The 14738-nt window shown below is 37.9% G+C and overlaps 1 protein-coding gene across 6 annotated transcripts in view; it reads left to right on the top strand.

Annotated features, from left to right (window-relative positions):
* Positions 1 to 14738, top strand: part of SLC35B4 (solute carrier family 35 member B4) — a 66823-nt gene that overhangs the window by 25130 nt on the left and 26955 nt on the right. For 5 of the 6 annotated variants that reach the window (XM_045564015.1, XM_045564013.1, XM_045564016.1 and 2 more), the window contains exons 11-14: positions 188 to 349; positions 1567 to 1735; positions 3232 to 3338; positions 12490 to 12639. In XM_045564015.1, coding sequence (XP_045419971.1) covers positions 188 to 307 — 120 coding nt within the window. In that variant the 3' untranslated portion in view covers positions 308 to 349; positions 1567 to 1735; positions 3232 to 3338; positions 12490 to 12639. Of the gene's footprint in view, positions 1 to 187; positions 350 to 1566; positions 1736 to 3231; positions 3339 to 12489; positions 12640 to 14738 lie in introns of those variants that run through there. The other variant, XM_045564020.1, reaches the window with a different exon arrangement.

Consider the following 14738-nt stretch of genomic DNA (forward strand, 5'->3'; position numbering starts at 1 on the left):
CATTATTTCTTACAAAGAGCCATTTGTTATCTGAAACAACTCATCAGGCATCTGGGGTTTATCTAGAATTATGCAATCATTGTTTCTTAATGAAAGTGATGAATTTCTTGCAGGTGTTTCCAATCACTGCTACCTTTGATGTGCTTGTGTGCAGTTTCAAAATCTCTCCAATTTTTACCTTGTGTAGTGGCAGCGGCACATTTTACTACAGACAATCGTCAGCAACCTGTCTTACGAATTCCCAGCAGCTGGATCTCTAATAAACCACTTCTCAGGCTACAGGTCTGTTTCTGCTTCAGAAGTTTAAAGAGGATCAACCTACTTTTGGAGGTTTTAGAGGTTCATGGCCGTAAGTTTCTATAGCAAATCTCTCAAAACCTCTTTGCCTTAATAGAAATACACTGACTATTGTAATACTGTGATAGCCAGCTCTCTTTCTCTATCTTCAATAAGTCGCTTTTAAATAAACCTTAATGGGAAAGCAACTCTCAAAGCCGTTTACTACACTTGGTCTAGTGTAGTAATCGGGTTATGCAGTAGCCGCCAGGTACAGAACATGAAAAGAAAAATGAGAGATTTTGCACTAAATATAGCATAATTAAAATTAATCTCTTTAAAAAGTGCAGCACACTTTTATCAGAACAGGGCTGGATGTTGTTAAACAGTCCCGAGCCTGTAATTGCAAGCTGGAATAGTCTTGCTGCTTCTGAAGCCCCTTCACTCTCAAGTCATATAGGCAGAGGGCGTGTTGAACTCTGAAATGTTATGAACTGCAAGCCTACAAAAATGTGAAGAATCCTCTTAGTTCAACTCTTGAGCAAATTGTATGATCTCATTAGTGGAGCAGTCTTCTACATGGCGCCCTGTGATTCTGGCGCCAGCAGCAAAACACAATCGCAGGTAATGCAGTGGCATCTCAGCCCGAGATAGCCCTCGTTAATCAGGGCTACAAGCACCTAGGTGGGTGTTGGCCAAGGTCTGATTTCTCTGTCCCCCCTTACGTTCGGCATTCCAGCAGCTGTCAGAGATGAATACAGATCAATGAATTGCATTTGTGTTCATGTCAAAAACTCTCTTTAAAAGGAAAAAAAAAGCACATCTGGCTATGCAAGTATTTATTAATAGTCAAAGCTTTTCAGTTATGTTTTTATCTGCAAATTAATAAAATCTCATCATTAAAATTATTTTAATGTCTGATTGTTTCTTAATCAGCACTTTAAGGAATTAGCATATGGCTCTCCATTATCACATGTGACTCCATGATGCACAGATGCATTCTAAAGCCAAATGGGCTTATGATTATAATTACTGGAGCTTTATTATTTCCCATAATAGCTTTGAATGAAGTTTACTGCATGAACACATTCCTTTCAAGAAGACCATAAATCTGTGTCTATTTCCCAGAATCTTTAACATTGTTAAAATGATGGGTTTCATTCTAGCGGTTAAATGGAGTGACATAGTAATATAGTAAACATATATTTACCATGTGTGAGATGCTTTACTTATATTTATTTAATCCTCCTGACAAATCATTGACGTAAGAAAATCATCCTCATTTTACAGATAAGGAAACTGAGGCACAGAGGAGCTACCTAACTTGCCTCAGTTACTCGTATGTGTTGGAGCCAGGATTTGAGCATATGAAGTCTGATTCCAGCATCCATAGCATTATGCTACCTCTAAAATTTCAGTAATGAGACTGTACAGTCTTCCTTTGTACTACGTCTCCCTGGTTGGTATAGATCTCTATATACTAAATGTCATCAATAAGTCTTGAATCTGTTTACTTATGTTATCATGTGTCTGAATTCACATCCTATTTCCTAAGAGCTTACGATTTGTTCTATAGTACAAGCAAGAAGAAAATAAAACCCAGAAAGTTAGTAGCAAAACAGAACTCTGAAACCGTTCCGATTCTTAAGTGTTCACGTCAGAATGTACCCACTTTTCTTGGTAGCTGAAGCACACAATTGTCAGGTTAATTAACAATATCAAATATGCAGTATAGAAACTTTGGTAATTAAGTCACAAAGACTTTATCAATGATTTGCTTAAGTAGTTGTAATTTACAGAATGTGTAATATGTGTGTTAACATTTAGTTTCTCCAAGTTCTGTCCCAGAAAGCATTTATTAATAAATTATGTTATCTACCTAGATAAATGCCAACCCTGAATTATACTTTGATAATAAACCTTCAAATGTTATACAAGGATCATTACAAGAGTTTTCAGTTTGAATGATTCAGTATGTTTGGCAAAAATGGAGTTTAATGCATTATCCATCTGATTGCCTAATACCCCCCATTCAAACAAGAATCAATGTTACAGTATTGCTCAGATTTCAGTTCTAGAAAACATTTGTTTCTGCAGATGTGTTTGCATATGTAATTTTGTCAGAAAATGAAAACTGTCATCCCTTTTATACAAATTTTTTCAGGGTTATGTTTAACTGCATGTAATATTACTAGAAACCCAAACTTGAGTCATTTAATGGTTTATTTTTCACAAGAGACACATTGAGGCTGGTTCAGCCACTCAAGGAAGTCATCAAGGAAAACAAGTAGAAGCTGCTATAAAATGTCACATCTGCAAAAGTCCACACGTATGCCCAATATTGCCAGAGGAGTGATCAAATGGCGTCTGCCTTCCAGATGTCACAAGTACCTGTCATTAGAGAAATCCCAGAACCCTGCTGGCAGAGATTATGGAAATGTAGATCCTAAGACTCCCAAACCCTCTAGGACAGGGGAAATAGGCTGAGTTGCCAACAAGCAATCCAGCACAGTCCACCCCTGTGGCTGGTCTATTGAACAATGTTCAACTTCTAGACAAAAAGTTAAAGTAACAACAGCATGCTTCTGCCTAATAGGATGTGACTGTCCCTCTTACAAATGAACATGCTGTCATTCTTTCCCCAAATGGAGACCCAAAGTCTCTTGAATCACCATATCGATTTTTCATTCAGTCTCACTTTAATAGACTTGTAAGCTAAAGCCAAAGTTAGAGTTAGCCACACATCTTATATAAAATAGAAGGGGAGGGGGAATTTGTTGCTGATAATAAAATTAATTTGCTAATGTTAATATACTAACATATTCATAACAATGCATAGGGTAAAATATGCAGAGTTGTCATAGTCTTCATTTTAGCAACTGTTCATGAAGCCATACTTGTTATTTATAGTGTTCTTACCCCACTCAATCTATGTTCCCTTTGCCCCTCTGCCAGCTCCTCCTCTGGTCATGGGTCTTCACCTTGTGGACTGATGGAAACATTCATTCCTGTCCTTGCCTACGTTGGTAGTGTTGTCTTCATTAACTTTTACCTCTGGACAGGTAAGTACTAAGAAACATACCCAGGGAATACCTTAAGTTTCAAATATTTCTTATCCTCATGATGTAGCAGGAATCCTGTTTCCCTCTGATAACCAGGATCAATTCCCCCAGCAACTGTAGTCACCCTCTTTGCCTATTGCTTCCGTAGCATAAGAAGGCAAATGTAACCAGGTGGCAGTCTCAGTTTCTTCTTCAACAGAACCTTTGTTGCATTTCTTGATGACAGCATTCCTCCCTTGGGGACTAAAACTTCTAAGCCAGCGACACTTAAAGTTGTGGGAATAAGAAACAAAAATTTTGCAATTGGGTTATTAGAGATAATAGTAAGAAGCCATTTCGACCACCTAATTCTTGGCCCTGTGTTTTCTACCTGTGGATGAAAAGGTACTGTACTGAACTGGATGCAGTTCAAGCATGCACCGTATTTTGTAGGGTAGCAAGTTTTCATTAGTCTTATAATCGGCCTACGTTGAGACTGAACCAAGCAAACCAGGATGAGTCAACTTACCTAGATCCTCATTTTTTTCTGACTGCCACATGAGCAACGAGGTCTCTGGTGTTTGTTACTGGTTTAAAACAACTTGAATGGCATGAAGAGATTTGGCTGAGCCCAATCTGTCTATGACGTCTTCCTTAAACGTTGCTTCAACACATGCAAATGGAACATACACATTTGCCATGTTTCTGCTATAAATCTTGAAAGCTACATTTTTAAATTTTTCTTTTGAAGGCTTTCTGGCTCCCCCCACTCCCCCTCTTTCTTTGGTGGGCCCATTTTAAATGTGTTAAATCTAGGAAAAGATGTCATCAAAAGGAGAAAAACAGGTGGGAAAGAAAGAGATGAAAACACTCTTTGACAGTTCACTTCTGTTTTTGCAGCTGTGAGAGCTGTAGATTTGAATTGTGTTACCTCCCTCACCAAGCTAATTAATTCCTTTTTTTTAAAAAAGCCACGTCTTCTTCCTTCAATCAGTGTCAACAGCCAATTACAATCTTTCATCACCCGAAGGATAATAACGCAAATGTTATCAAGGAAGAAAACAGTTGGACTGACAAGATTAGCAATTCACTCCTTCTTTCTTAATCTTGTAATCACATGGTATACAGCAGTTTACAATAATATACACCCAAGTTTGCTAGTAAATTACTCTATAAAGGCCCTGTGTAAATTCCCCGTCATGTCATGTCTGTGCCTGGCATCGAAGCGCGTGTCTTCCTGTAGGAGACATGGGATGAATTAAGATCGCCTCCTTAGAGACCTTCCTCCTCATCCATTAACCACTGAAGAAGGTTGTTAATTATGTAAAGAGAGGCATACTTGGTAGATATATAACCATGAATGGCATTTAGGGGCAACAGAAAACCGAGGCAGCTGACAGTGACAGAAGGTATTTTGCCAATGCTAAGATTAACACTTTGCTGTCATCTGCTGGAAGACAAAAGGCTTCGTGCCTTATGGGGGTCAAATATTTGTTGATATCATTTGGAACTTGTCCCTAAAGCCTTTGGGAAGCTCAACTTGTTATCAGCACTCAAGAACCACACTCCCCACTACCCTAGAGGGTGTGAGTGTCATACATATGAATTTTGGGCCACAAACTGGATAGTGTAAGGAATGGCACAGAGAATTGACACAGAAATCGATTTAAAGAACTCATTCCCAGCCCCCATTCTGCAGGCTGGTGGGGCTCTCAAGCTGCATCTTTGCCAAGGCTCCCTCCTTGCCCTGGGGTTGAACTAAAACCCAGGAGGTTTATGTGATGCTTAGAAAATGAATGAGGCCGTCTGAATTCCACCCCTTCTTGGTTATTGGGGTCCCTGGAGCCTAGTGACTGTGGCTCCAGTTCCTGACCCTGGAAACAATGCCTTGGCTTCCCCAGAGGGTGCTATTCTTAGCATTTCCCTGGGTCCAAACCCCTGGCCTAACTCAGGCAAGGGAGCACAAAGGGCCTGGGGGGGGAATTAAAGACAGGTAAAGGGCTTTTTATGAAGAAAAAGAAGGGGAGAGCAGAGACAGATTCATACTCGGTGAAACACTGGAAGTATAGATCTTGTTTCTCCTACCTTGGGGTGGGGGAAAGAATGAGGTGCTTCCGTGATTTAGAGCTTTCTGTCCACCTGGTATTATTCTCCTAGCTTCCATGGGGGTTCCCCACGACCACTGCCACCTCCTCCATCAAGGAGATGGTGTGGCTTGTGCCCCATGTTGTCCGTGGGGTCCCCTTGCCTCTGCTACTGCATCCACTACTACTCCTTGACTTGAGACCTGAAGGGGAATTCCTCCACCCTGGGGGCCACAGGAATTTCAGCCAATCATAGAAGATCTTATCTAAATGCAATCACACTTTTTTCAGACTGCCTCTATTGAGGAACCTGGAACACATTCCCTACTTTCCCAAACTCCTTTTCACCATTTCTGCCAGGGCATCTGTAGGACTCTCATGGCAGGAGGACTTGTGATCTTGTAACTGACTATCCCAGGAAGGCAAGAAGCCCAGGCCCCACAGTAACCACTGCTGGAGTCATTCATGGTTGATGCAGGATCAGATCTTGGCTGCCAATGGGTACTACGACAAAATCAGAATATTTCTTAATGAAAACATATCCCCAAATCATGCTTAAGTAGCCAGAACGTAGCCATGGAAGACAACATTGCTGAGCTCAGTATTCTTGGTACCCTTGTGCGTGACAGTCTTCCACCAAGAGTGAATACAAATATATCTATTTCAAATCAAACAAAAATGCACACACACTGCTGTGGATACTGCATGTTGAGTTCAGTTCACACAGCTAAGGCACAGGTTCCACAGATTCACTTTGTCATCACAGTCTGCAGGTGTTCAAAGGTGCCAGTGAAAGGTGTATTATGTGCCTCTGCCATTTCTGGGAGCCAGAATGTCCTTGGTGGGTGTGTCCAACCCCCTGGTTTGTAAGCAGGAATGTATGATCATAAGCGAAGTTTTAAATACACGATCAATGACAAGTTATTGATAATGAGCTATGGAGGATTAAGAGTTATTCCATTTTTAAGTTGCTATTCCAATTAGTTAATTGTTGAGTACCACAATTTACAACCACTGAACTAAGCCATAGAATACCATGCTGGAAAAAAACCTTGATACTAATTTTAAGGTGCTTCCAGTCTAATGTGGTAATTATATTAATACTTGTTGGTGATTCCTTCTACCCAGAGACAACTACTGAAAAATATTGGTGCATTTCTTTCCAGTTTTTTCTATGCCTATATACCGTATACCAAAATTGGGATCATACTGAAGATACAGTTCTATGTTCTGTTTTATTCACTTAGCAATGTTTTGTATGCATGTCTTATATTCTTTGAAAATGTTAGTTTTAATGACTTCATGACAGTCTATTATATGGATATCCCATAATTGTTTAAACAAATTCATTATTGTTGAACATTTAACATTACTGTTTCCACACTTACTTTATTATATTATAAATAATGATCCCATGAACATCTTTATTTGTAAATATGTCTGGATTAATCAGATTTCTTTCTTAGAATACATCCCTAGAAGTAGACATATTGGTTGGTTAGTGTGAATATTTAAGATTCTTAAAGACAATTTTGTGGATCTATAGTTTACATAAGTCATTGGTCAGATATTTAATTGGGCAAGCTACCACGTGCCAGGTAAAGCGCTAAGCACTTTGGAGTACATTGGTAAGCAAAATCAACAGGGTCCCTGTTCTTACAGAACTTATCATCTGCCAAGAGTCTAGATCTAATCTGAGAACAAGAATCTTTATAGATTTAATGTTAAATTTCATGCAGAATTAAAAGCTTTTGGGGGAAAAAAAGAACAAAAAGAAAGATTTAACTCTCAATGATTCCAGCTAACAAATGGTATTAAAATTTGCTAAGCATTATAGCAGCTGTCAAATTACCCATAAATTATGCATTGTGTTCAGTTAGTAAAGGTTATGGAGGAATATTAGAAATTGGTTTAACTCCAAATAATACTCAAAGGGAGAAATAAAAAATAATTATTTCACTTTGCAATGTAAAAACAAAAAGGAATAACTCCAAAGGGGTTATCCATTTATTTTTCCACAAAGATATCTAAGAAAAACTGCCAAAATGCTAAGAATGGGAAAATTTAAGAGAAAAAGTCTACTGGGAATTTCTGTATAATGTGATGGGTTGAATTCACATGGATGGATTCCCCGTGTGTTCCAAATCCACAGATATTCTGGGGAAGAGTGTAACAAGGAAGGGAGAGAGTAAGGAAAGAGGAAAGAAGAAAAACCACAAACTAGGAGAACATATTTATATATTAATACATATGACTGATAAAAGATTAATATCTAGCATTTATAAAGAGTTCCTAAATTCAGTAAGGAAAAAACAATCAAATAGGAGAACAGGCAAAAAAGACATGAACAGTATTTCACATGAGTAGGTATTTCACAAAATAAAAAATACCCAATGGCCACTAAACACGAAAGGATGCCAAATCTCATTGAAAATTAGGGAAATGCATCTTAAAGCCAGAGTGATACATCACATCATCAGATTGGCTGAAAGTGATAAATCAGAAAATATCAAGTGTGGACAGGGAGTGTATACACAGGAACTTTTATATGCTACTGAGGAGTACAAATTTGCACAGCCCACTTGGGAAATAATTTGACATCTTTTTTTTTTCTTCTTCATTTTATTTTATTTATTTATTTTTTTGAGACAAAGTCTCACTCTGTCACCCAGGCTAGAGTACTGCGGCATCAGCCTAGCTCACAGCAACCTCAAACTCCTGATCTCAAGTGATCCTCTTGCCTCTGTGCACCACCATACCTGACTAATTTTTACTATTTTTAATAGAGACAGGATCTCACTCTTGCTCAGGCTGGTTTCAAACTCCTGAGCTCAAATGATCCTCCCACCTCAGCCTCCCAGAGTGCTAGGATTACAGGCGTGAGCCACCGCACCCAGCCTGACATTATCTTTTAAGGCTGAAAACATTTTCATCCTGCAGCCAGAAATTCCACTTCTGGCTATAACCATGGAGAAACTCTTATACATTTGCACAAGAGGACATATACAAGATTGTTCATAATAGAACTACTTGCTTTGCAAAAAACTGGAAAGGCCAAAATTGTCATTGACAAGAGAATGGAAAAATGGAAAAGTAATGATGAACTATAGCTTCAGCCATCAACAAAGATGAATTTCAAAAACATAATGTTGAGAGTAAAAAGCCAGTCTCCGGGCTGGGCGTGGTGGCTCATGCCTATAATCCTAGCACTCTGGGAGGCCGAGGTGGGCGGATGGTTTGAGCTCAGGAGTTCGAGACCAGCCTGAGCAAGAGCGAGACCCTGTCTCTACTAAAAATAGAAAGAAATGATCTGGACAGCTAAAAATACATATAGGAAAAAATTAGCCGGGCATGGTGGCACATGCCTGTAGTCCCAGCTACTCGGGAGGCTGAGGCAGAAGGATCGCTTGAGCCCAGGAGTTTGAGGTTGCTGTGAGCTAGGCTGATGCCATGACACTCTAGCCTGGGCAACAGAGCGAGACTCTGTCTCAAAAAATAAAATAAAATAAAATAAAAAATAAACAAAGCCAGTCTCTGAAGACAACAAACAGAATGACAGCATTTTCATAAAGCTCAAAAATTAGCAACATCAAACAGTGTGTCCTGTTAAGAAAACACAAGGTGCTGTGCATGGTGGGGCAGGCCTGTAGTACTAGCTACTCGGGTGGCCAAGGCAGGAGGATCTCTTGAGCCCAGGCGTTCGATGCTGGCCTGGGCAACATAGTAAGACCCCCATCTCATAAATAAATAAAACAAGGTAATGGAATCTAGAAATTCAGAATTGTGGTTATCTCTACCTTCCTGGGCTTACATTTTAATAAGGGGAAACACACAGTAAACACGATCAATAATTACAAAATGTTAGATGGTGAAAATGCTCCGGAGACAAAGTGATGCAGACAAAGGGGATGAGGTGGGATGGGGGTGGGGGCTCTAAACAGAGAGATTCTAAAGAGGATGATCAGGGAAGACTGAGAAGGTGAAGGAGTGAGCTCCGTGGTCCCCTGGAGGAGAGTGTTCTGGGGAGAGTTTCAGGAAGTGCACATACTTTCATCAGTAGCTCAGTTTCATACGTGAAGGTCCACTTATCAACGCTGGTACAATGGAACCAACCAGCATCCTTCACCTGCTGTTATCTCGCCTTCCCAGTTTTTCTTTTTCCCTCCTTCATCTGGCTTTCTGAATCATATACTAATTAGATTTGTAAGATCCTGCTCCAAGAACAAGCAAGTGTAGTAATTATTTAGGTGAATTTAGTGGCCCAAGCAAATCTTTATTTTGCAGAATTCATAGGTCTGGAATTTTGCTACAATTTATAAGTACTGCAATTTCATTGAAAATAGGTTGGATTTCTGTACCTAAGCTCAATGATCTAGTAAATATAAAATTTAAAAACAGTGGCAATTGAGAATTTTTTTACTTTATAATTGGTCCTTTTTTTTTTTATAGGAGTTAGAGAGTTAGAGGCAAGCATTAGGATAATAGAATTTTTGAGGGAACCTTATAAACTAGGGTGAAAATTAGATTTGGGGCTTTAGTGTTTGGGATTCTAATTTAACATGTTGCGGAATTCACCTCATCAAATTGCAAAACTAATCTCTCATGCCAGCAACTGCCTGGGTTAATAAAAAACCTAAAGCTTTTCCCATGTTAATAAATAAGTGAAAATATAAAACTGCAGACCTTTCTCCTTCTTAAATGCAAGCAAGTTGTATGTGGCCTTAGCGCAGCTACTTTGATTTGATTGAGGCATTCTAATTAGTGAATCAAATTGCTCTCATTTTTCATAGTGTTTGTTCTATAAAACTTGCTGCATATGATTTTTTAAAACAGTGATACCATAGATTCTGTCTATGTGCTAGGCTGATTATTACAGTAACTGTTTTTCATCATTTTCCTAAACAACACCCTGTGCTATCAATAGAGTTTGGGACTGGGGTGTTTTCATTAATCCAATACTTTAGGGAAGAGTTTTCACAGATGAAAACTTTCAAAAAAGTATGAAAATAGTAACATACAAAGTTTACACATTTGGAAATCTAAGTGGCACATATATAAATATGCCTGCAGTGTCTCACCAACACCGTTACAAGAAGTCTTTGTTTAAGGGATTTGATGTGGTTTGGGGGAGAGGGTAAGGTCATTCTCCAGGTGCACTTAGGCCTTGTGTCCCCCAAATGGACTCTGCTTGGGCCCTGCCCTGTAAGAAGACCACGTGACCACAGAATTCTAAGAGTTATTCCTATTCATGGACGTCCAGCTAAGCCTTGATTTTCATTTTTTCCCAATTCTCTTTTAGTTTTGGTTTATTTGTTTTACTAAGGAGATAAATATTATGTAATATATAATTACATATATGTAAACGTGTGTGTTATGTACACATATATGTATTGTTTTAGTGAGTTTTTCTTGCTCTCTTTTTATTCTTTTGCTTTCTATTTACATTCATCCTATTCTACAATTTATCTATTTAAATCTTTGAGTTCTCTCTTTTGTTTTTTAATATTTATTATTGCATGTCTTAATGTTTAAAACACTTTAAAATGCTTGTTTTGAATTTTTAGTTTAGAATAGTTCTTCTAATTTCTCAAATGTTTTTATTTAACAAGTTTAACATGGAAAATTTCTATACTATGGTATTAATTTTTATTTTTACTTTGAGTTTTAATTTATTCTTGATTTCTTGGTTTTGAAATTCTTGTTCTTAAGCTTATAAGCATCTTACTAATTCAATTTATTATCCTTCTATATTGAAATTATTTAATTTCTCGATATAGAAATGGAAATAAAATGACTGACTCCCATGACCCACATGTAGAGTGATCACATAAATTGTTATCTACACTAGAATATTTTCAACAGTGAAAGGGAACTCTGCTAATACTTTTGCTGGGACAATAGACATGCATAAACTGGGACAACCACAAGCAAACTGGGATGCTTGATCACTCACCCCATAAGGGAATTTTTAGGTCTTGCCTTAGCCCAGCATTCCCAGGCACCATGGAAGGCTGAGTAGCATTTCTGGCTTTTCCTGAGAGCCTCCGTATCTTCCAAATTTGTCTTGCCAAATATACAAATAAAAGTAAAAAATAGCTAATGTTTATTGAACATTTATCATTTGACAAGCATTTTACATGGACAGTTTGGGGGCGGGGGAAACGATATAGACTTCCCTTGAAGGTAGCCGTAGCTTCTTCCAAAACGGGGGTGATGTAGCTATTCACAGTCTGCCCCTCCTGGGCTTCTGTGAGTTTGTGTGTGGTCAGAACCCAGTGGTCTCTGACATCCATCCCATTGCATTTGGGGTGAGCCTTGCTGACAGTGAGCTATTGGTCCTGGATAACTTGGTAAAAAATTACACAGCCATAGGGAAGCGACACTGGAGGAGACCCTGGCAGGCTGTCCACTTGCTCTCTACCTCCCTCTAATATGCACATTCTCATGTGTGTTTGTGGTTTGATTCTGTTCTAGCAGACAGAAGGAATTTTCTGGTAAATGCAGTTACTTGGTTGCTTGGCATCATTATGAGGAACGTGGGAAGGTGGCTAATGCAAGGTTAGCCCTTATAGGGCTTTTTTTTTTTTTTTTTTTTTTTAATGAGAGGGCCGTGCTTTTGCTGAATGCCTTGTCGTCTGATGGAGCCCTGACTGGACAGTCATGGCCCTCGTAGATTGCCAGCACTTTAGAGGAATCCATTCTACCTGCCCAGGCAGAATTTGGCTGTCCCTGAGGAGCACCTGATCTCTTACAATAATAATTGCTACCATATTTTATTGAATCTCAGATGTTACAAATTGTAATGTACACTATCATTTTATATTCTACCAAGAAAGAAAAACAATGCTGCCAACTCAACTATGGCACTCCATCAATTTTAAAATGTGTCCTGATTTTAGAGATATTAAAATGTGAAAAATGTTCCTCTTAGAATTAATGGAATACTTTTTTTTTCCTTCCATTTTATATCCCTTGATTATTAATTCTCTTCCAAGACCCAGCCACAGGGGACTGGGGACTTGAGGATAGAGGGCTGCCTGCTATTGTTCAACCTGATTCATTACATCCCATCTGTCCTCCACCCCCAGTTCTGTGAAATGACATCTTCATCAGTCCTTCCATGACTGAGCCTACCGATTGAAGAAATAGAGAGCTGAGTAATTTGACTAAAGTCAGACTCCTAGCAAATGGCTGAACAAGGATTGGAACTCAGGAATTCTGACAGCAGTCTCACACCGGTAACCATTATATTACAGTGCCTCCCTACATATTTAGACAGAGCCTCTCAAATTATTGCTTTGGTAGGGGTGGGGGTACGGGAGAATTGTGATTTTTTTTATTATATTGTCACATAGCCATTACAAAAAATGCCTTTATCAAATTCAAGACTGTATTTAAAGCCTGTAAGTTACTGAGATGTGACCCACACCTTCATACAGCGCCCCCTTTGGGAGAACTGGGAAAGAAATGTCTCTAAAGTCATTATCGAGAAAAGCTGGGCTGCTCCTGGGCAATTATTTGACTTTCTCTTAAGGTCACCATGAATCTTGAAACTGTTAGGAAGCTGAATTATGTGACTCACCTCTAACAATTAGGACTTGCATTTGCTATCATCTTTTTTCTCCTTGCCTCCAACTCCTTTTCATGTTTAATCTGATCGAATTTACCACTACTAGTGTCCTCAAATTTTGTTGGAATGAGATGGTATACTAGTACATATACACATATATACATATTTATTAACTTTTAAAAATTTAGTGCTTTCTATAAATTGGAACACAGATGCCCAGTTAACATGGCAGCATATTAGCAGCTGCCTAGCCTAACTTTCCATTTAATGAATTATGAAGGACACCCCCCCTTATAAGATCCAGGATCAAAAAAACAAGCAAACAATTACAAAAGTAACTGGCACCAGGAATAAAATCTAAAGTTAAGTCCATATGCCAAAGTCTTGGTATTTCCACTGAGCACACAGCATCCTGGGCATGGCAGAAAGGAAATATATCCTGGGAATGGTAGAATAAATATAAAACAAAATTCGGTCACCTCTGCCTTCTCATCCCTCCTCTGTTGCAACACAGAAACCAAGTGGATTCCTCCACTACTGTAGAACTATTTTCTGAAATGCTCCCCTACTCTCACTTTCTCTGCTGGCTTTTAGATTAAGAATTGACAATGAAAAAGTTATCACATAAAAGAATTGGTAGTAAACATTGAAACTACTAAAAAATTCAAAGAAGAGTAAAATAACACAAATATTGACTAAAAGCCAAAACAGCTCTTCAAAATTTATTTGAAAAAAAACAAGGGTAAGGTTCTATACACAGAGTCTGTAATTCCTAATTAAATTGATAATTGTGGGATTGAGAAAGACAGGGAGAAATAAAAAACATTTTAAGTTCCATGATATACATCAGGGTAGGGAAAAATATACCTTCCAAGTTACCATAAGTGAAAAGAGCAAAATGTATAGCAAAAGACATAAACCAATAAGTGAAATAGCAAAAAATACAGTCCCAAACTCACCAAAAAATATAAAACAAAATGATAGAAATAGGACTGAACTTATCAGTATTAAAAATAAATAAAAATAGTTTTGCCCCACAAGTAAAGTAAAAGGCAGACTTGGATTGAGTTAAAGAAGAACAACAGTGAGACCAAAATTAAATTACGTAGAAAGAATAAGATTAAAAGGATGGGTATATCAGGCAAGTAAAAGCAAGCACAGGTGGTGCTGATAATATCAAAGGAAAGTTCAAAGCAAAAGTGATTCAGTAAAACAATGAAACAAAAAAGACCCTTTTCTATTGAAATAAGATGAAATCTATAATTAGGATATCATAGTCCTGAGCATTTCATGAGCTGATTAACATAACATCAAAATTTATATAGCAAAAAACTTTGATATATAAGAAGAAAGAGACAGAAACACAATTATAGTGACATACTAAAATACCAATATCATCTAATACAGAAAAAGTTGATGAAAATAAGAGGATATATCCAAGTAGTTTAATAACATACTTAGTAAAATTTAATTAATACATGTAGCAAAATTCTATACAATAGCTTTCAATTTCACTGATGATTTTTAAAAATTGAACACATGATGAGGCATAAAGAACATTAATTAGGTTTACAAAATATAAACTACATAAGCCAAACTTTCATTTCTTCATTCTAATCCACAAAAACTAGAAATTACAAGAAAACTCTCAAAATAACTGGCAGGCCAAAAGAACAAAACTATTAATAAACCCTTTAGAACTGTACTGTCCAATATGGTAGACACTATTCACATGTGGTTATTGACATTTCAATTAATTAAAAGTAA

Source organism: Lemur catta, chromosome 11 (genome assembly GCF_020740605.2).
Source record: "Lemur catta isolate mLemCat1 chromosome 11, mLemCat1.pri, whole genome shotgun sequence".
Classification (NCBI taxonomy): domain Eukaryota; kingdom Metazoa; phylum Chordata; class Mammalia; order Primates; family Lemuridae; genus Lemur; species Lemur catta.